Raw genomic sequence first — 22,707 nt, forward strand, 5'->3', positions numbered from 1 at the left:
ATGCTAGTTTTCCCATGGTCTGGACTGAGGTCATGGCTGAAATTTTGTTTTTAAAACTCTGGTATTTTAAGTTTTCCCATGCATTTAGTTCTCTTATATGGTTAAGTCACCTCCCAAATCTCTCTCTCCTACTGGTCAAGAAACACCCCCACAAACCTTCCGAAGTGTACGTTTAAAGGTTTACAACTAAAACTGTGGAATAAAACACATCTCCAGAAATATTATCTCCTGAAATCAAATGGTGAACTTCCTTGTTGCAAGTTTGATGTATATGGTCAAGACGCCAAGATTTCAAGTACTATCCTACCCAAAACAGTCACATTACCAAATGATAGGGCTACAAAATACCACCTGAAGAAAGTTTGCCAAAATAAAAATGGGATTATTTATTATCTTTTCTACTAAAGCAATGCAGATCTTTTGAGATTACACATTGGTCTTTGCAAGTGGTTTACAGCTAAATTCATACTTTTCAACTCTGTAAAAAATTAGTCAAAGTTCATAAAAACAAAGACATGGGGGAAGTTGGTGAAGAGTCAGAGACTATAACAACTGTTAATGGTGATGAACAGAGAAAGCCCAACTGTTATTTTAAAATTCTGACATTCTCTGCACCATTAGAAATCCAAGTCCATTAACATGGGATAAGGTGTAAATATTTTCATTAGGAAGAGATTAAAATATATGGGTACATTATTTGCACATTTTCAGATCTATAACAATGGCGGTTCTACTTCCCAATGAGCTATGAGGAATTGATCAGATACAACCGTTAAATAATGGAAATTTGATCAAGAGACTCTAAACATTACTTAGTAGGTACTACATGCACATGATGCAAGGGGAGGAGATTTATAGACCCGTACATACGATACAAGACAAACTGTTACAATTGCCAAACGTGCGCTGGACAAATTTAAAGTTTATGGAAAAGTCTTGTAGGCTTGTTTCATGAAAACAAGGTCAGAAGCACATTATTGTATATATTTTTCATCCAAAATTGTCTTCACTTGGCCTCCTGAGCTTTCTTGGCATTCTGTTTTTCTTTTGCCTAAAAGGTAAAAATAGAGAGCATGTTATACTACGATGAGAATACTGCCTACTTTTGTCTGCAACTCAAAATATACATGACTGTCCATTACCTCCTGGAATGGACAGTAAAATATCAATTGTGGTCTAACAAAAGCCACTTTTAAACATAATTTGGATGCTTGTCGAATGCCGCACATGCAGCTACTAAACCTTAGTATTATCTCTGGGTATACACTTATATAATGCAAAACAGGTTAAAGACCTCTTGAGTCCTTGTGGAAAAATCTGAAAAATCAACACTACTTAAGAACAGTTTAGTCTTAAGTTTCTAAGGAGAGATATCCAACAATAAGAATTTTATTACTCTGGAGATCATCTGCTCATGCTGTTTATTCTTAACCCGTCAGTTGACGAGCTCCGAAGCAACAAACATATTTTTACCGATATTTTGCTTCATCATCAAGAAGCACAGAAGGAAGAAAAACACAGAAACTAAGGGTGAGGTTATTTACAAATAAAATTTCTTGCTCGGTTTTCCACGTGTTAAATGTCTACGTTCCACACAAATGGACGTAACCGTTTTGCAACAAACTTGCAGCCTGGTACATCATTTTCATAACACCATGTTATAAAATACTACTAATATGCAAATTTTGTTTTTAGCAATAGAAAATGTTGTGTTGAATAGTTATGTGAGAAGATCAGACAGGCAATCATTTCCCTTCGGATGCAAAAAAATCTGTCGTTAGAAAATGAAGAGGGATTTCTATTTTATCTTGTTATTCATCATATCATTTGCTGTGGTAGCTGCACACTAAACTAAGATCAGCAACAGAATTCTGAGGGGTGACTTTCCTCTTGATGTGTATATATGGAGCTCTAAATCAAGCTAAAACCTTCTTTAGACACAGATCACACTAATATGCCAAAAAGATACAATCAAGAAATTCTCACTTATCTCAATCATTCAAGTTTGAAGTAGTCTTCACATTAAATCTTACAAGCACCCGGTAACATTTAACTTGATGTCACATTACTTGACCTCTTCCCTTTATATACAGATTTTAAAGACTAAAATGATATTGAGAAAGACTATTCACACCTGTCCATATAGTAACTGTGGTTCTTTGTATAAAGGTGTGCATGCACCTAGTTCTGACTGCTGCTTGCTACTGAACTGGTTTGGCTCTAACTAAAGGACCTGAAGTAAAATTCTGTGTGTCCTGTTATGAATCCTCTAAGTCACCAAGTCTCCCCGGAAGTTCAGTAGTGAGACAAAAACTCATAATATGTAATTTAATACAAAAACCATACAATACTGTTGGTAACACAAGTCTATTAAATATATAGTTTAATTCAAACCAAGAAAATTCAAAGCTGGCTTAATTTCTCTGGGTCACATTTAAACTACTAACCGTAAGGAAGTTCCTTCACGTTTGCACCTGTACAGAGAGAGAAGTGAGGGCAACTACTTAAAGAGCCTTAAAAGTTTTTCTGTCTACATTTCACATGGTAAAAACATTAGACAAAACACTAGGAAGTGGCAGAGACCAAAATGCCTTCACCTCAAAACAGCTGTCCTAACATCAACTGGTAAAACAGTGATCTGCCCAAGCAACTGGGCTTCTAAACTCCATCCCCCCCCGGGTCCCTCCCCAGCCACAAAATGTTCAGTTAAATGGAGATGCTTGTTAAGCTAAATAAATAGCGATTTATTTAATGTAAGGATCTAACATCAGGGATACATGTTATATTTACTGCACATGAGACAGATATGCAAGCCAGTAACATGATAAAAACCCCAATTAAGTCAGCTGTTTGAATAACCTAGCAGTTTAGTGATCTTACAGGGAGACAACTGAAACATTACAGACTTTATTTAAAGCTTAAATCAAAGCATGTTTAACAGTAAATCAAAACTATCAGTGGAAGAAGCATAGAAAGGAAACAGCAAAAGTTAGGAAATCAATAAAGTCAGGAAACAAAAGAAGCAGACGTGTACAACATGATGGCCCTATGCAGCAATACAGCCACACATGGGTTGCCATCTAGTGTTCACAGATAGATAAAATCAGTTTTACACAGTACAGTAACTCTTCTGTTCCTGAAAAATGTGACTTTAAGTGAAACAATGTTAAGCAAATCCAATTTCCCCATAAGAATTAATAGTAAATAGTGGGGGGGTTAGGTTCCAGGGAAATTTTTTTTTGCCAGACAAAAGGCATTATACACATTTTAAACAAGCAATTTAATATAGGTATTAAACAGGCTGGCAGCTCCCTTATCAGCTCCCCTACAACCTCCCCCCAGCGCCTCCCACCCGCCGGCAGACCCCACAGACCAGCGCTTTTCTCCTGCTCCCTCCACCTCCTGCCCGCGGCAGTCTTGCGGCATTCAGGAGGCTGGGGGGAGCAGCAAGGCCGTGGCACGCAGCTTCCCCACTCCCTCCCCTGCCTCCGGAAATCAGCTGGTTTGCGGTGTTCAGGAGGCATGCCATGTCCTGCGTGCCATGTCCTCGCTCCTCTCCCCTCCCTCCTGACCACCACAAACCAGGTGATTGCTGCGGGCAGGAGGCGGGGAGAGCAGGGGGATGTGCGGGGTCTGCCAGCGAGCGGGAGATGCTGGGGGTGGGGGGTTGCCAAGCATGGACAAAGCAGGCGGCCAAATGACATTACACTGGAGCACTGCACAACTTTAAATGAGCATGTACTGTAATGGAGCAGGGATGTAACATCGAAACAACGTTAAGCGAGCAGACGTTAATGGGGAGTTTACTGTATAGACTGGGTCCTATAATCTGATAAGACAAAAGATGCACAGGCCTTGTGTGTGGATAAGTTTTAGATTTCCCTGCTCCCCTTGGGGAGATAAGTTTTAGGGTTTCTCTACACCAGAGTATATTGTATGTCTCTCAGAGGTGTGAATAAGCCACCCACTAAGCAACGCAAGTTACACCGACCTAAGTGCCAGTGTGGACAGCACTAGGCCATTGCTGCTGATACAGCTACTGCCCTCGGGGAGATGGTTTTATTATGCCAGTGGGAGAGCTTTCTTCCATCAGCTGTGTCTTCACCAGATGCGCTACAGTGGCGCACCTGCACGCATTTCTAGTGTAGACTAGCCCTTAGTAAGATTTCCTCATGCAACTTCAGCCAGCAGTCTGTGATTCTTTTTGCCCTCTACTTCACTAATATAGTCGTTATTGAAAGGTCCCCTGCTTTTACAGCATTAGGGGACTTTGGGTTATCAGGGAAGATACTCTCTGGAGCTTTTGCTCAGCAGAGTGTGCACCCCCAACTTGGTAAGCACGCTGCATCTTAAAAACACAGGGCTGGAGGTGGGGGAGAATCCCCATATATACTTTCCATTTAGCTGCACACAGCAAGATTAACTAAATAAACCTCTTCCACTTAAGAATTCCAGTTTTAGAAGTGCAGCTACATTTCTGTTCACGTAGAAAACATACAAAATACATGAATTAATATATCTTGCTTCTTTAAAAAAAGTCCTACAAGAAATGCTCACCTTCTCTACCAGTGGTATTAACTGTTGGTGTTCTGCTAAAGTTTTTAACAATTCCATGATGAAAGGCAGGTAGTTATGTTTTCTTCTAATATTTTCAATCTGAAAATTAATTGCAGACATTAATGGAACTGCTATGTGTCAGAGAAAAGGGATCCCTCCCCCCCATTATAAGAGTTCCCTTAAGGTTCCATTCTCTTTTTGAGCCAGTTACCGAGTTCAGATAGCGAGGTGCAGAGCACTTCGGACGAGTCAATGCATTACACAAAGCATGTATGGCATAAATATAAACCCTCCTTAAGACTCATCTGCCATGCCACCTACCAAAAAAACCACACTCAACCTGACAATGATTAGACAGCTAGCATATTGTAGCTCCTCCTTATCATGCTGACAAATACTGTTTAACTGTGCTCCCCATCTCTCATTTTATACTTCAACTATAAGCTCTTTAGAGCAGGAAATGTCTTTTTGTTATGTATTTGTACACTCCCAAGCGCAATAGGGCTCTGCTCCAGGACTGGTTCACTTAGACAAAATTGCAATACAAAAAGTAATTAATAGTATTTATCAGTTTTTGACATCACAGAGGAAAGATGCTTTACAGACATAAATCCTCCTAATACATCTCATAGTGCTATGTAATATAGCAAAGGCCTATATCTGCAGAACAAAAACAGAATTTAAGTTCTTAAAGGTGGCAAAGGTTTCAATAAAAAATATTCTCTCTTCAGGGAGCTAGTAAAATAAGTTTCTCCAAAAGAAATTAGTGTATCCCGTATACTGTAAATTTTACACTTTTTACTAAAGTGTTAGGAGTCTCTCCCTTGAGGGTGACCTGCATATTTAAAATAATTTATTTTCTATCCTACCCTGCAAGGAGCAGAGAGATATTCATAGATATTAAAGATGGGAAAAATCCTATATGGTTACCTAACTAACTCATTCTCTTTTTTCTCTAAACATACCACAGAATATATTCTGTAGGTATAAAAAACAAACAATGGAGCTAGCTGGCCATCACTTTGGAGAAACTAAAGCAAATAATTTTGAAGTTGCCTATTGGTTGTTTCTTTTATATCCCCTGAAATCATTGGTGACCAGCTCCAAATGTTGATCAAAAAAGGTAGATCTACACTGCAACTTTTTCAAAAAGCATGTGGCTGGCCTGTGCCAGCTGACTCAGGTTCAAGGAACTGTTTTAGTTGCTGGTGCAGATTTTCAGGCCTGGGCCTAGGCTCTGGTGCCCTCTCACCTTACAAAATACTAGAGACCAGACTGCAGCCCAATCCCAAATGTCTGCATCACCAACTAAAACTGTCTGATCTTAAATCTGCTGTGGGTGTCTAACTGCACTGCAGACATATCTCAAATCTTCCCCATTTTTCATTTCTATGAATACAGTTAACTGCATTCAGATTAATTCCTTATTTAAGATAATGAGTCAGAACCTCAGTTAAACATGCCAATTTCTTCTGCACTTCATTCCATTTATCAAAAACTAGGAGCTGGATTTCAAAAAGCGAAGAATAAAAATATGCTCTGCTACTTTCTAAACAGTGTACAATCTCACATCTGTACCGAATGTAAAGACCAAAAAAACGAAAGCTGCTTCAATGCCATATTCAGGGATCACAGATATGTTCTGTTACAGAACAGCAAACAGCTAAGTACTTTCATTTTTCTGTCGTTCATTGCCAGTCCAGTACACACATCTGATCAGTTGGGTATCAAATGTTCATTAATTTAAAAGCATACCCTTATAACAAAGAAAGGTGGAAAAGTTCATTAGAAATATCAATCTTATAAAAGGAGTTCAGAGGGATGACCAAAAATAAAATAAAATTAAATTAAAAAAATCACTATAGCAAAAAGAACAAATTCTGAGAAGTAAAAGAATGCCAGAACAGAGCAGAATTATTGGTGACCATAGTTATAAGTTCTTGAGACACATGCAACTGTCTCTTTCCAAGAGTTCTACACTTCACTATTTACAAGAGCTTTTTGATGAACTTATATATATACACATACTTGAACGGGAGGAGATGGCAGAATAGGGGAGGCTTTAGAGAATATGCATAAGAAAATGTGATTGTTATTATGAATGAGGGAGGCAACCTCACTGAATGAGGGAGGCAACCTAGTGACAGAGGATGTGGAAAAAGCTAATGTACTCAATGCTTTTTTTGCCTCTGTCTTCACAAACAAGGTCAGCTCCCAGACTGCTGCGCTGGGCAACACAGCATGGGGAGTAGGTGGCCAGCCCTCTGTGGAGAAAGAAGTGGTTAGGGACTATTTAGAAAAGCTGGACGTGCACAAGTCCATGGGGCCGGATGCGTTGCATCCAAGAGTGCTAAAGGAGTTGGCGGCTGTGATTGCAGAGCCATTGGCCATTATCTTTGAAAACTCATGGCGATCGGGAGAAGTCCCGGACGACTGGAAAAAGGCTAATGTAGTGCCCATCTTTAAAAAAGGGAAGAAAGAGGATCCTGGGAACTACAGGCCAGTCAGCCTCACCTCAGTCCCTGGAAAAATCATGGAGCAGGTCCTCAAGGAATCAATCCTGAAGCACTTACATGAGAGGAAAGTGATCAGGAACAGTCAGCATGGATTCACCAAGGGCAAGTCATGCCTGACTAATCTAATTGCCTTCTATGACGAGATAACTGGCTCTGTGGATGAAGCGAAAGCAGTGGACGTGTTGTTCCTTGACTTTAGCAAAGCTTTTGACACGGTCTCCCAAAGTATTCTTGTCAGCAAGTTAAAGAAGTATGAGCTGGATGAATGCACTATAAGGTGGGTAGAAAGTTGGCTAGATTGTCGGGCTCAACGGGTAGAGATCAATGGCTCCATGTCTAGATGGCAGCCGGTATCAAGTGGAGTGCCCCAAGGGTCGGTCCTGGGGCCAGTTTTGTTCAGTATCTTCATAAATGATCTGGAGGATGGTGTGGATTGCACTCTCAGCAAATTTGCGGATGATACTAAACTAGGAGGAGTGGTAGATACGGTGGCAGGTAGGAATAGGATACAGAGGGACCTAGACAAATTGGAGGATTGGGCCAAAAGAAATCTGATTAGGTTCAACAAGGATAAGTGCAGGGTCCTGCACTTAGGACGGAAGAATCCAATGCACCGCTACAGACTAGGGACCGAATGGCTAGGCAGCAGTTCTGCAGAAAAGGACCTAGGGGTGACAGTGGACGAGAAGCTGGATATGAGTCAACAGTGTGCCCTTGTTGCCAAGAAGGCCATTGGCATTTTGGGATGTATAACTAGGGGCATAGCCAGCAGATCGAGGGACGTGATCGTTCCACTCTATTCGACATTGGTGAGGCCTCATCTGGAGTACTGTGTCCAGTTTTGGGCCCCACACTATAAGAAGTATGTGGAAAAATTGGAGAGAGTCCAGCGAAGGGCAACAAAAATGATTAGGGGTCTGGAACACATGACTTATGAGGAGAGGCTGAGGGAACTGGGATTGTTTAGTCTGCAGAAGAGAAGAATGAGGGGGGATTTGATAGCTGCTTTCAACTACCTGAGACGTGGTTCCAAAGAGGATGGTTCTAGACTATTCTCAGTGGTAGAAGACGACAGGACAAGGAGTAATGGTCTCAAGTTGCAGTGGGGGAGGTTTAGGTTGGATATTAGGAAAAACTTTTTCACTAGGAGGGTGGTGAAACACTGGAATGCGTTACCTAGGGAGGTGGTGGAATCTCCTTCCTTAGAAGTTTTTAAGGTCAGGCTTGACAAAGCCCTGGCTGGGATGATTTAATTGGGGATTGATCCTGCTTTGAGCAGGGGGTTGGACTAGATGACCTCCTGAGGTCCCTTCCAACCCTGATATTCTATGATTCTATGATCCAAATAAAAAGAGTAGATAAAAATATCAGTTTCCCAGGTATCTAGAAAGAAAGATGGTGAGTGAACAAACCAATAACTGAGGAGTAAGTTGACGCATGTGAATAATGTAGTGCAGTGCCTTGCTAATACCCTTTTAATTCCTCCAGCCCTGATGTGAAGAAGCATGAGATTGGCCTCATTTCCAGGCCTCACATCAAGCTGGCTCTTCATTACGATCTTCCTGACAGTTTTACTATGAAAAGAAAAAAGAAAAACATGTACCTTGTATCTTTTTAGTTTTTGGTTCTCTTCTTCAATTAACATCTGATATTTTGCAACTTCTGACTGAAGAGAACTTAACATATTACCACTCTGGTCTGTATCCATTGGCTCTTCCTTAAAGAAAGTAAAATGAATGCCACAAAGTTAGAATTTTATAAAAAGTCTGGTCTGTACAGTGTTTATACTGCTATCACCTAAATTAAGATTCAAAGTTTTTTAAGAACTATAGTAGAAATATGCTACACCTATTTGCTAGAATTAGGTGTAGCATATTTCTATCTTAGTATATTAATACTATCTGCGCATCTTCCATTTAAAAATCAACAACATGAAGTCCATAGCAGACTTCATAGTCTCTGGCACGTCTCCCTTTGTGGAGTAAAAACACTGCCAGCATTTTTCTTTTCTCCCCCCTCCTTCCCCTTTATGGGGCAGGAATGGAATGGTTAGTTGCAAAATAAATACTAACTAAAAGTTATTTTTTATAACCCTTCTAAGCAAAAAGTGACAGTGGCATGGAACAATTGCATTATTTAAATATCATATCCTACCTCTGAAAGTTGCTGCTGTAGTTCTGCTATCTTTTGCTCATATATCATTTTTCTGTCAGACACAATGGCCATAAGATTAAATCTTATCTCCCCTTCACTGTATCTAAAAGAAGAGAACATAGTTTTCAAAATTACCATCATTTGCACAGCATCTCCAAATAAACAAACAAAAATCCTCTATGGTTTCCTTAATTGTAAGTAAATATATATATTTATATTTCACATTAAAGTTGTGGATATTGTTCCACTCTTATTGTGTAACAAAATCACATCATAGATGACTGCACTGAACTACAAACACTAAATATGGCAATTAGTCCAATAGTACCTTTTAAAGCACCTGCGCCAGAGTTTATTTCCCCACCTGAGCTTAAATGTTAATCTTTCTGCTTATATAATTTGACAATTAGTTAACTGCTTTTCAAAATATAAAACTTTAGTAACTGTCCTCCACAACTGAGATCACAAAACAAGTTGTGTTTCTAGCCCAGGTTGTTTTGGAGTTGTGATTTGGGGAGGAGGGTTAAGTAGTTAGAAAAAACTGATGGCTATAGTTTATTTTTAGAAAGCTAACAAGAAAAAAGAATACTACTTTTAACCAAAGAAAGTTAGGAATTGGTTCTTTTGCAGTAAAAAGGTATACATGTATGTTCTTCACAAAAAAAAAAAAGCACCTGACATTTACTTTTGTATTCGTTTCTCTATGACAGGCCTGACAGCACTGATCCAATCATCTTGATTACAGGCACCTAGACAGGATACATAAAAAAGGTTTTAAAAAAAAAAAAAAAAGCCAGCTTTTCTGCAAATTCAAGCTCTGGATACTCATTTGCAAAGGCTACTTAGTGGATCTCTTCTCTGGAGAATGACAATACTAAATTGTTCAAAATGGTCTTTTTGAAATACAAAGTTAATCACTGGTTCTTGTTAACACCTTTCAGTACTCTATTGAATAATATTTAGACAATATTTAGAAAAGCAACGAAGCTGGAGTAGATTTTAAAAGGGGAGGGGGTTCCTAACCTTTACTCTATTATTGGCAGGGGAAAAAGAAGACAAGTCTTTTGGTGAGAGTGTAAAGGTAGAAATTTGGTTTTCCAAATTGGGTGGGTGGGTGAGGGAGGGAGCAAGTATATGAAAATCCTGATTTTTTTTCCTCATCCAGTAATTTCTGCCGGAAATTTAGACTTTGGAAACCTTTAAATCGTTAGCATCACCTATTCTTCCATTTTGTTCTCCAAATTTTGGAGGGTTCCTCCCCATGTTTTAAAACAATACTTAGCACTTGCAAGGCATTTGAAGATGTAACAGTAAGGGCTTCTCTAAATGAACATTTAATGTGCATTAACAGTTCCTTGTAGCACTTTGATCTACAGTAACTCCTCGCTTAACGTTGTAGTTATGTTCCTGAAAAATGTGACTTCAAGCTAAACGATGTTAAGCAAATCTAATTTCCCCATAAGAATTAATGTAAAGGGGGAGGGGGTTATAGCGCGTGTGCGGACTCACACACACACAGTAAGTTTTAAACGAACAATTTAATACTGGTACACAGCGATGATGATTGTGAAGCTTGGTTGAGGTGGCGAAGTCAGAGGGTGGGATACTTCCCAGGGAATGCCTGACTGCTAAATGATGAACTACCAATCAGCTGAACCCTCAAGGGTTAAACCTTTGTTGTTAATGTGGCCTCACACTCTACAAGGCAGCACGAATGGAGGGAGGGGAGATAGCATGGCAGAGAGAGAGAGAGAGAGAGAGAGAGAGAGAGAGAGAGAGAGAGAGAGAGAGACGCGCATTGCCCATTTAAGTACGCTGACCCCACTCTAAGTAGACTGCCTTTTTAAGTAGATCACCAAGTTGAGACAGAAGCTGCTGCCAGGAAGCTCCCTTCGTCTTAAGCCCTGTAGTGTCCCGTCCCCCCCACTGCTCTATGGAAATGGGGTAAGCGGGGTGCAGGAGCGGGGGGAGGGGGAAACCCTGAAATTAGCTCCCCTCTTCCCCCGCCCCCATCCCCCGCACAGCAAGCAGGAGGCTCCAAGGAGCAGCTCCAAGGCAGATGGCAGGAGCAGCACATGGCAGTGGGAGGAGGGACAGCTGAACTGCTGGCAATTGATAGCCTGCTGGGTGGTTGCCGCACAGGGAACGGGGAGCTGATAAGGGGGCTGCTGGTCCACCCTGGTTCCAAGCCCCCACCAGCTAGCTCCAACGGGCTGCTCTTCCTGCAAGCAGTGGACAAAGCAAGGAGCATCGCACAACTTTAAATGAGCACGTTCTCTACTTGATCAGCAACCTAACAACGAAATGACGTTAACCGGGACAACTTTGTGAGGAGTTCCTGTACTCTCCTTTCAAAGAGGACTAGAACAAAGAGACCTACAATTCCCCCTGTAGTTTTATCTGTATTCTTCACTTCCAGTCCTTAACTGTTACACAGCATGCTTTTAAATTCTGTATTTTGCTATAGTAGTGAGTTGAACAGTTACTATATGCATATTCCCCATCCTGCAAATGGATTTCATGCCAACAGACCCCTATGTCCACAGAAAGCCTATATACTTCAATGATATGACATGCAGGTCTGACTACATCAGGGCCATTGTCTCGTAGGAAGTTTTTTTGTTTTGTTTTCTTTTTTTTAAAAGGGATCAGAATCTTTCAAAATGAAAGATGCACTATACTGAAACTAAATATTTGACATTTGTCTTAATATTTGAGAAACTGACAGAAATCCACCTTTCGATTATGTGTTTACTTTACTAGTTTTTACTTTACCATAATAAATACTACAAGGGATAAATAAAGCATCAATTTAATGCCAAGTAGTGACATTTCTACTCTCATAACATTAGGATTACAAAGATGATTAACATGTTCCCTGGAATATGAAAAAGGAGGTGGAAGGCAACATGAAGAAAGATATGGTAACAAGAATTGTACCAGGTGAAACTGAGTTAATTTAATACCAAATAATAAGACTTTGCAAATCTTAAAAATTAGAAGAGACATCTAATAGATGATTACATTTTAAGTGGAATGAAAAGATTAGATTTAACTTCTTGACCTAGCATTAACAGGCTCTACTTCTCTGTCCAGTTGATTTTGCCTTAGAACTAAAATATTAAGGGAATGAATAAAAAAAAGGGAAAAAAAGGGGGGGACGGACTAATCCAGTTGATCACCCTTTTCAATACACCGTCTAAATAAGTCTCTCAATGAAAGATCAAAAGTATTAACAAGAACCAGCTGTTATCTCAAAAGAACAATTTGTTTTGGTCACATATGGCCACCAAAAACTGTTAAAAATGCAACAAGGTACAATGTTTAAATTCGTCACTTAAATGTTTAAGTGAACTAAACTTACCTAAATCAATTGGTCCTTCCCTTAGTCCATCTAGTTCATATAGCCTTCCATTAACAGGAACATAGCTTACGAAGTGAAATGCATCTTCTTCTTTTGCTGATGACTTTGCATCAAACTCAAACATTTGCTGTCTAAAAGATAAATAGATACAATGCTGAATGGAAAGAGAAAAGGTTACTGGATTTTGTATGATTCGTAACATGCACAACTTTTGTTACCTGGCAAAACTGTTGTGAACCTGCCGAATCACTTCAGAGTTGCTTAGTGCCAAACCTTTCATCTAAAAATATATATAAAAAATAAAATAAGATAAATAGAACATAAGCCAATTGTTCAAATCAGTGTACATCAAGTACAAAAGTTAGTTGCACTTACCGCAGCATCAAAACTTTGTGAAAATTCTTTAAATTCTGCTAGTGTCTCTCCTAGATGGATATCTTGATGGATACAGTTTAACAGCACACTTACTATGGCTTGAGTAGCACAAGCATTGTTTATTACCTAGAAAGAGGTATGGAAAGTGAGGACCAGTTCGTTACAGATGATCACATAAAAAGAATTAAAGTTGGGCCAATTCTTCCTTTATAAACCCTTATTTTCCATAGATTACATGGCTCTGATTTAGGTTACAAAAATGCAGTCCGGAAGCAGTACCTATTTTTTGGTAAACATTTACTCCACCTAGGTAGTAAATCTAGCCTGGACAGCCATAAAAGCTCTGCTGTACAAGACAAACCAAGTGATGCTGGTTGTATGGGTGCAATTGGCAAAACAGACAAAAAGTGCAATTATTCTAAGTAAATATATTAGAAACACCCTGTAATTTGCCCTCTCACTTCCTCTAAAAGAAGAGTTAAAAACAGAGTAAAGAACGCAACAACCTGACAAAGAAAGACGTAGTGATGTCATCAATTGCTAAAGCACAGCAAAGAATCTTTTGCTTACTTTTAAGACGCATGTGTTACTTTTAGTGTATAACCTAATTCTACTAGTGATTCAGGGCTTCATCCTTACTCAGGCAGACTAGCACCTTGCTTGATTTCAATGGTACCATAGGCAGAGTAAGGTATTACTCAACACAAAAAAACTGTCTGAACCTGACTGTACATATCTCTAGAAAAGCTGTTTCTATTTCCCCCTTAAAAATATAATGATACCATTCAATGAACACTACAATTAGACTAACAGGGAAAAAGATTTAAAAATTTATATTTTGGCAAAGAAGGTATCGCATACGACCTAGAGTTAAGATGGTCCTGTTAAAAAAAAATAAACTTAGCAAATACATTAAGAGTTATTCTCAAATTCAGATCTGTTCCGTATTTAAAAAGTTTTATAAATTTCACTCAAAAGTTTTTGCTGTTCACCTCATTTTATAGAACACGTATCTTCCTTCAATCCAAGTTTATTTTTAAAAGCTGAGACTACTCCACAAACTAGTACAACAAAAAATTTCAAGCCAGTTAATAATAAGAGAGTATCAGCCTTAATTCACCTTGCTGAATAATTTTTTTGGTAAAATATTCTACCTTTTGAAAAAGTAAATCAAAACCTTAATGTTAGTCAGAGCTTTTGTACATTAAGAGAGATACATAGCCTAAAACGTGTTTTAAGTCTGTCAAGTGATTAAAAAAAATTAATCGCGATTAATCGCGCTGTTAAACAATAGAATACCATTTATTTAAATATTTTTGGATGTTTTCTACATTTTCAAATATATTGATTTCAATTACAACACTGAATACAAAGTGTATAGTTCTCACTTTATATTACAAATATTTGCACTGTAAAAAACAAAAGAAATAGTATTTTTCAATTCTAATACAAGTACTGTAGTGCAACATCTTTATCATGAAAACTGAACTTACAAATATAGAATTATGTACAAAAAAATAACTACATACAAAAATAAAACAAATGTAAAACTTTAGAGCCTACAAGTCCACTCAGTCCTACTTCTTGTTTGCCAGTCGCTCAGACAAACAAGTTTGGTTACAATCTGCAGGAGATAATGTTGCTCGCTTCTTGTTTACAATGTCACCTGAAAGGGAGAACAGGAGTTTGCATGGCAATGTTGTAGTCGGTATCGCAAGATATTTACATGCCAGATGCACTAAAGATGCATATATGTTCCTTCATGCTTCAACCAACATTCCAGAGGTCATGTGTCCATGCTGATGACAGTTTCTGCTCAATAATGATCCAAAGCAGAGCGGACCGAAGACACATGTTCGTTTTCATTATCTGAGTCAGATGCCACCAGAAGGAAGTTGATTTCTGTTTTTGGTGGTTGGGGTTCTATAGTTTCCGCATCAGAGCGTAGCTCTTTTAAGACTTCTGAAAGCATGCTCCACACCTCATCCGTCTCAGATTTTGGACAGCACTTCAGATTCTTAAACCTTGGGTCGAGTGCTGTAGCTATTTTTGGAAATCTCACACTGTATTTTCTTTGCGTTTTGTCAAATGAACATGTGCTGGGTCATCATCCGAGACTGCTATAACATGAAATATATGGCAGAATGCAGGTAAAACAGAACAGGAGACCTACAGTTCTCCCCCAAGGACTTCAGTCACAAATTTAATTCATGCATTTTTTTTTTATTTTTAAAAGAGCACCATCAGCATGGAAGCATGTCCTCTGGAATGGTGGCTGCAGCACGAAGGGGCATATGGCATGTAAATACCTGGCAACACTGGCAAGGAAAGTGCCATGCGAACACCTGTTCTCACTTTCAGGTGACATTGTAAATAAGAAGTAGGCAGCATCTCCCGTAAATGTAAACAAACTTGTTTGTCTTAGCGATTCGCTGAACAAGAAGTAGGACTGAGTGGACCAGTAGGCTCTAAAGTTTTACATTGTTTTGTTTTGGAGTGCAGTTATGTAATAAAAAAATAAAAATCTACATTTATAAGTTACACTTTCACGATAAAGAGACTGCCCTATGAGGTGAACTGAAAAATACTATTTCTTTTGTTTATCATTTTTACAGTGAAAATATTTGTAATAAAAAATATAAAGTGAGCACTGTACACTTTGTATTCTGTGTTGCAATCAAAATCAATATGGTAGAAAAACACCCCAAAATATTAAATTTCAATTGATATTCTATTGTTTAACAGTGCAATTAATCGTAATTTTTTTAAAAAAAATTTGAGTTAATCGCATGAGTTAACTGCAAATTATTCGACAGACCTAAATTTTTTTTTTTTTTTTTAAAAGGGAAGTGAAATATAGGGTCTATATATGTTGAAGGATGGAGAGTGAATACTACCTTTCAAAAGTGGTCATAAAAGATATGAGGCCATATTCTGCCCTTAGTTACCTTTATGTGACTCCACTGAAGTCAATGGAGTTGACAAGGGTGTAATTAAAGGGCAGATTTTGGACAAGAAATTACTTTGTATTGGTTTGGGTCTATGTGCAGCATGAAGGATGATTATTAGCCATTTCACTCAGCAAATTTGAAGGCTTGGGGGCGGGGAGGGGAGGGCAGAGAGAGAGGACGGGGGAGAAGACTTTCCAGTCTGTGTGAGTAACATCCAGCATAAAGGTTTACATACATTTTAAAAGAAGACAGTGTAAGAGCTTAATTATATATCAAGCATTTGAAATATATTTCAGGGCTGTAAACATGAAACCACTTCCAACAAAAAAAAGTGAACAGAGAACATCCGTATTCTAGTCAAAGCAGGTCAGAACACACTGACACCTTTTCTTTGGCAAGATCAGGGAAAACAAAACAAAATCCACAAGATACCACGGTGCTAGAAAGTGCTCTATTTGTACTTTATGTACTGAACAGTATATTGCTCCATGATATGAATTTACATTCAATTGTCCAAAACTAAGTGTGTCACTAGAAAACTGGACTGCATCTATACTATTGAATTAGAATACATATTTAGCCTTTTTCCCCTTCAAGCGCATGCATAGCTTTGCATGTAGGAAATACATGTTATACATATAGGAAATACATGTAGGAAATACAGTTAACCTAGATCTGCTATTTAATGGAAAATATGGAATTATGCTCTTGGAGATTGTACGGCTCTTCTACCAAACGTGCAGTGTTACAACATGCCTCAAAATGTATATAGGAGGAGGGGGAAGACAAAAGTTATTTTGAGTAATTCACAAGTTACACATTAAATACAGCCATCTTGGTATGAAGGACAAAGCCAAGATGGACAGTTATTTCTTAGCTTATTGAATTCACAGATTTGACCCTCTACCCTCTCCTCATTTTCCTTGCCCCCCTCACCTCTTAGAAAGAACCTCAAACATCACCCCTTTTTTCAGAAGACTCAGCTGTTCTAATGTTGTACACCATGCCAGATAAAATTAATTGACTGGTAATGCCCAAAAGCCACCTGTTAAGATTGGAGTCCCAATGTTCTAAGCACTGAACAAATAATCAGTAAGACAGACTTTGCTTCATAGAAAGTAGTCATTTTTGAAATAAGATGCAATAAGTGGGTGTAAGACAATGGGAAGCAATAGTAGAATTAGGACACAATGGCAGTAACACATGTTTACACAGAGCATCTACATGCACAATTATACAGTCAAGCCAAGGGATAGAGCACATGGGAACACCATCATGTCCTCAACTAAGGAAGTGAGAAAGGGGAGTAGAAGCATCAAGACATACTGAAGATTGGCAGAAAGTGAAAAACAGCACACAGCTGTGAAAGATAAGGATGGACAAGATTTTAAAAACTGCATGATATGTGTAGAAGGTACTCAGTGCTGAGGATGATGAGATTGGAAATAGAAGCTCTGACAAATGACCAGGAAGGGTACTTCTAGATGCTGGTGAGAGCAGTTGCAGTAGAGTGCAAAGGCCACAAGCCAGAATGAAGGGGAGAAGTTGAGGTAAGAGTTGAAGATGGAATATATATGAACTTTAGGTGACAGAGAGAAGGGAGATGGGATTAGCTGGAGAGACAGATGAAGTCTAGAGTAGGACCTTAGAATGAGGGGAGACCACAGCAGATTTATTATAAGATGAAAAACTGAAGGGAAGACCAAGAGATTAAGGAGAAAAACAAAAGTGGGGGGATAGGGAATCATAAAACAGGAGATGATGGGGTAATGGGGGCAACTGAAAAGTGGGTGATAAACTTCAGTGACTATGGAGAGAAGTAGGGAAAAGGGAACATCTCTTTCTAAAAAGTTGGCAAGATAGTGGGAGAACAATGAGAGAGTTTTACGACAGAGCCAAATAGTGGCATATAGATGGGATTGCAGGCCTAGGATAATTGAGAGTAGAGAAGTAGCTCTTCTTAATAGAGGAACTGCAAGAGAAAAAGAAGTTTGTAGTGAAGTAACGTGCTGAGCAAGTGGAGGATGTGGATGTTAGGAGTGAGCTATGAGTGGTGGGATGGGCTTTGCAGCAAGAATGAGGGGCAAAGGAGTCCATCACTGAGTTGATAAATCAGAGGAGGGGACATAAGGCATAAACATAAGTTACAGAAGGACAGGAAGACATGAAAAGGGTGAAAAGGAGCAGTGAAGACAAGATTCAGCAAATGGCTGTTTTGGTAACTAGGAAAACTGATCCAAGACTGAAAGTCAAACAAGGAAGGGAAGACATGGAGGTGGCAGGCTAAGGGGTTGGATGGGAAATCAACATGGTAACTGAAGATGAAGATGGGCACTTCAGATAACAGCCAGACATACAAGAGCAAAAACAGAAAGGAAGATTAGGTTACTTAACCCCACTCCCACCTTGTCTTTTCTACTGGTTCTACTGGTGTCTCCCCAAGTATTTGCCCTTCTACTTAAGCATCTGTGTTGATGCCATACTGCAGCAGTATGGCATAAGGCTATCTTAAATAAGCTAGTACAAAGCTTTTGGCTTTACTGGTTTAAACCCAACATCATAAGTCCACTCAGAAACCAATATGCAGTTAATGCATATCCCAGAGCACACGTCACATGCTCCCGGTGATATTCACATTAATAAGTGGGCATCAGCCTTGTGCATCAGCTTGAGTTTCTGGGTTGATTTCACGTGTAGCACCACATATATTACAATGCAATATGCCAATCCACTTTCTTGTGGACAGGGGAGAAGTACCTTGGTCTTGTAGGTCAGCTAATCTCTTTTTCAAAGAGTTCTGGAGAACCAAAGAGGATAAGGGCTGAGGATCTTGCATTATAATATATGGGTTTGTATCACTGTGAATCTTGTAGATTCATCTTCTAAACTTCTGCATGCCACAAAATAGATGATTTTACTAGATCTGCAGCCAAATGCAACCATGTTACTATAGGGTAGATTTGGGTTCTAAGACTTGTTATTTTCAACAGATGCACAATTTTACCTTTCAGAACCAAGGTAAGTTCTCTATATTAGTTATGCTCCATTATAGACAATCCCTCCATGACTGTATTATATGTGCCATGAGCTGCAAATGTTCAAATAATTAATTCATTTGTCTATTAACTTGGTTAATGCTCAAATTGGGCCAATCTCAATGCTCAAATTTAGCATTACTAAACCTGCAAAGATAAAGGGCTTGATCCTCAACCAATTTAAGTCAATGGGAGCGTTACATGAACAAAACAGATCTCCCCAGATTACTGGGATGCAGTTATGCCTAAAATCCATTCTTTGGATGTGACCCTTCCTCCTCCCCTAGGTACAACGTGCTTAGTTCCTAGTTAGTGTTCTATCATGCTGCTGAAAAACTGTGAATGAATACTCAGTAAAAATGCATGTGTCATCCTGATACTTGGCTAGTAAAATATTGGAGAGACCCCCCCCCCCCCCCAAAAAAAAAAAAAAATTAGCATAAATGTATCAACCCACAGTGGCAACTTGTGCAAATGTTCTTGGAGAGATGGGTCTACTTCTGCCAAGACCTTTGTGCTAAGCCATGAGCAATTGTTCCTTGACAAACAAACAGTGGTTTGCAACGACATTAATGATTATTGAATACCTTAGTGGCAGCATTAACACATGTAACCACTGTGTGTGGAAAATAAAATTAAGGGTCTGGTTTAACAACACACAGACGTTAAGACATTCAGAGTTAAGGCTGAAATCGTATCCTTAACTCACCTCATTGTGCCTAGGTATCCTAGCTCAAATGGCATGTAAGATCATCCAGAGTTCTGAGCCCCCAAATAGAGGACCATATCATACCTAGGCATAACAGGGAGGCCAAATTTAACATGAGTACATATAAAACTGACCAAGATAATAAAAAGTTAATAAGCATGCATATTAAACATACTATCAATCAATTTATTTTTCAAAATACTCAAGCTCTAACCTGAAATACACAGTAGCTGTTAGATTTCAGTTACTAACTCACAACTACGGTACATATTCATGTGCTGCAAAAGTGCTCAGATGCAGCCAAATCTTGTTTTTAGATTGTTCCATTGTCATGCAAGGTATTGAAATTTTATAATAAAACACTGTTTCAGAGTTATGATCTTTTCATGTGAAGTTTACATTCAGAAATCTTTTTTTGAAAGTTTCAAGACGTAGAAACTTAGGTACAAATTGAATTGTAGCACTGAGAATACCTTAATTTAGTTCCCATATTATAGCACTATCATACAAGGACATACACTTAGTCTTATCAATATAAAGATTAAAAAAAACTTCTCAACACAGAAGTTAAGAACACAGAGCACAAGGTCTCTATCTAGACTGTAATTTTTTTAGAGAAAGAACATATGGAAGGAGGATGGCTAAAAATCTGGGTTTTGAGAACGAAAGAGTTGGGATCCTCAAGATGTTTGGAACTCTCACTGTATTATTATTTTTTTTATTTTTATTTTTTATTTTTTTTAAAGAGACTATGCAAACTGACAGGCCACCAATCCCTAATGTTTACTACTCCATTGGCTTACTGCAGTTTTACACAATTGCCAGGAAAGTTTGCTTGCCCAGACAGAAGATCTGCTCACCCTCCCCATACACTATGGTAGATTACATACAAAAAAAAAGGTATTTTATTCATCTGTTCTTTTTAAAAAAAAAAAAAAAGGCGGCAATGGAAATACTTTATAAAATAGCAATCTGTTCTGAAGATGACCTGCAAAGGAAAAGAAAAAACAAAACTAGGCTTATGCCCCTTTTTGTTTCTTTATTATGTATAAAGAAAGTTTTACTGCCCCCACTCCCCCCCTCCCCCGTTTCTTACATCTTAGAAATGTAAGAAACAGCCCTGGTCTTCCCTTGTTTTGCTGGAGGACTTGTTGAGTAGCTCTCAGACCACAACTAATGTGGCTGATTCTTTAACGCAGGTTTACTTTCCCCTAAATTTTAATCACTAAAAGTTTAAAACTTCAAACACCTATTTAGCAGTCTCTTTAAAAAAAAGAAAACAAAACACAACACTCTTCCCCTCTTAATGATCAGCTTTCACTCTCCTGTAAGCCATAATTTTACTAGATCTCTAGTCACACTAAATCTTTCAGTCCAGACAAATGTGAATTTCTAATGTATGAAACAAGCAAAACTCTTTCAGGCATCCTTATATCATCAAGTGCTTTGATTTAGTTAAGCTGCTGCACTTGTCTAATATGGACAAGGTGAAAGAAGCAAAAAGGTACCAGCCCATTCCCTCATAGGTCATTTTTCAAATATTTGGTGCCATCATGTGGCAAAATCATGCACTACTATTTTAAGAGCAGTCACCAGTGCATATTAGCTACTTTTCACCATTTAAAAGAAATATATTTATTGTATTTGTACAGTTATGCCAGACACTCCAAAGCAGTCATTACTCTCTGTAAGAGGGTATCCCAAAAAGCCTACGGACTTCCCTTTCTCCCATTACAAAGATGAGCTATACTTTCAGGGTTCAGAGAATACCAAGAACCCTGGAAATTAAACACTCTTTCACCATTTGCTTTGAGGTTTCCTAGCTTTTTCCATTCAGAATTGTAATGTTATTTGAGCTTAAGTCTCTGTATTTGCATTCTAGAGTTCAATTCTAATAAGGCTCCTTTAAACATAATCAAATAAAACAAGTTGTTAAACACTAAGTGCACTGCTTCAGAAACAAGCCTAATGGAGGAAGAGAAAAGACATGAGCAAGCGTAAAGCGGGGGAACACACAAGTGGTCTGGAATATTTAAGAAGCAACAGCATGTTTGATTATGATAGAAAGCAGAACCCAGAATAGCGAATATGCAACCAACCATTCATCCAGACACTAGACAGAAACTGTCGGCTACCTCGTGGTGTTACAAGACCACAGCTGGATCTTAGACTTCTTGTTTGAGAAGATTTGCAGAGAAAGTGAAGAAAGTGGGATTAGGAAAGGCCAAGGAACGAGGGCCTCTACAGCAGGGCAAAAGAGGAATGAAAAAGGAAGACAACGGGGTAAGAACAAAGCATAGATGAATTTTCATCAGCATATGACAGAAGCACAGATATAGAGAAGCTATGACAGTTAGAGAGGTTAAGTATGCTTTTATCTCCCACATTTCTACTTGTGCATAGATATATGTGGATACCTCTCAACTTCCAAAAATGCAAATGTCAGCTAATGGTCTCAATTTAGAACAGAGACACAAAACAAGGAACAAAAATAGCAGTGTTCTACTTATGATACATTTCTATAAGCTCTGTTTCAAGATTTGCGAGATTTCAGATCTTTACAAGGACAAATAGGAACACAATATAAATTTTGTGGGAAGGATGAATATTGGGTTTAAACTGAATGCTATACCTCTATGTTTGAGAGGCAAGATATGATGGGTGGGGCTCACCTCTTATGAGCATCCTAGTAGCTCGGTGCAGTACCATAGTCCTCTTCCTGCTCCTGGCGTAACCTGTAGGTTGTCAGCCTTGCTTGGTGGGTCTTCAGTGGCACAGTCTCTTCCAGGGTAACACAAGTCCAACCAAAACTATGTCTGTCCTCATCTGGATCTTCAGTCCCAGCTATGGGCACTTTATATTTAGTTCTTTGCTCAGGCCTCCAAACATGCTTCTTAATCCATGCATGCATGCTTCATGCTCCAAACATGCTTCTTTCCTTCTTAAGGTTCACATCACTTGGACACTGGGGAACCTGGTCTCACCCACTACTCCAAGTTCCAACCTAGGAACCCTATAAACTGCAGCCATATACTGCTCACTTCAA

At 38.8% G+C, this 22,707-nt stretch overlaps 1 protein-coding gene across 5 annotated transcripts in view; it reads right to left on the reverse strand.

The window, feature by feature from the left end:
- Positions 1–361: 361 nt before the first annotated feature.
- Positions 362–22,707, reverse strand: part of UCHL5 (ubiquitin C-terminal hydrolase L5) — a 31,160-nt gene continuing 8,814 nt past the window's right edge. For 2 of the 5 annotated variants that reach the window (XM_043521578.1, XM_007062984.4), the window contains 8 exons: positions 12,967–13,092; positions 12,810–12,871; positions 12,592–12,722; positions 9,913–9,976; positions 9,228–9,330; positions 8,677–8,790; positions 4,558–4,656; positions 362–1,051 (listed from right to left, as the gene is read on the reverse strand). In XM_043521578.1, the coding sequence (XP_043377513.1) occupies positions 1,007–1,051; positions 4,558–4,656; positions 8,677–8,790; positions 9,228–9,330; positions 9,913–9,976; positions 12,592–12,722; positions 12,810–12,871 (618 nt within the window). In that variant the 5' untranslated portion in view covers positions 12,967–13,092 and the 3' untranslated portion in view covers positions 362–1,006. Of the gene's footprint in view, positions 1,052–2,447; positions 2,475–4,557; positions 4,657–8,676; positions 8,791–9,227; positions 9,331–9,912; positions 9,977–12,591; positions 12,723–12,809; positions 12,872–12,966; positions 13,093–19,661; positions 19,746–22,707 lie in introns of all 5 variants that reach the window. The other 3 variants (XM_037907367.2, XM_037907366.2, XM_043521577.1) reach the window with 3 other exon arrangements.

The sequence above is a fragment of the Chelonia mydas genome, chromosome 8 (genome assembly GCF_015237465.2).
Source record: "Chelonia mydas isolate rCheMyd1 chromosome 8, rCheMyd1.pri.v2, whole genome shotgun sequence".
Lineage (NCBI taxonomy): Eukaryota > Metazoa > Chordata > Testudines > Cheloniidae > Chelonia > Chelonia mydas.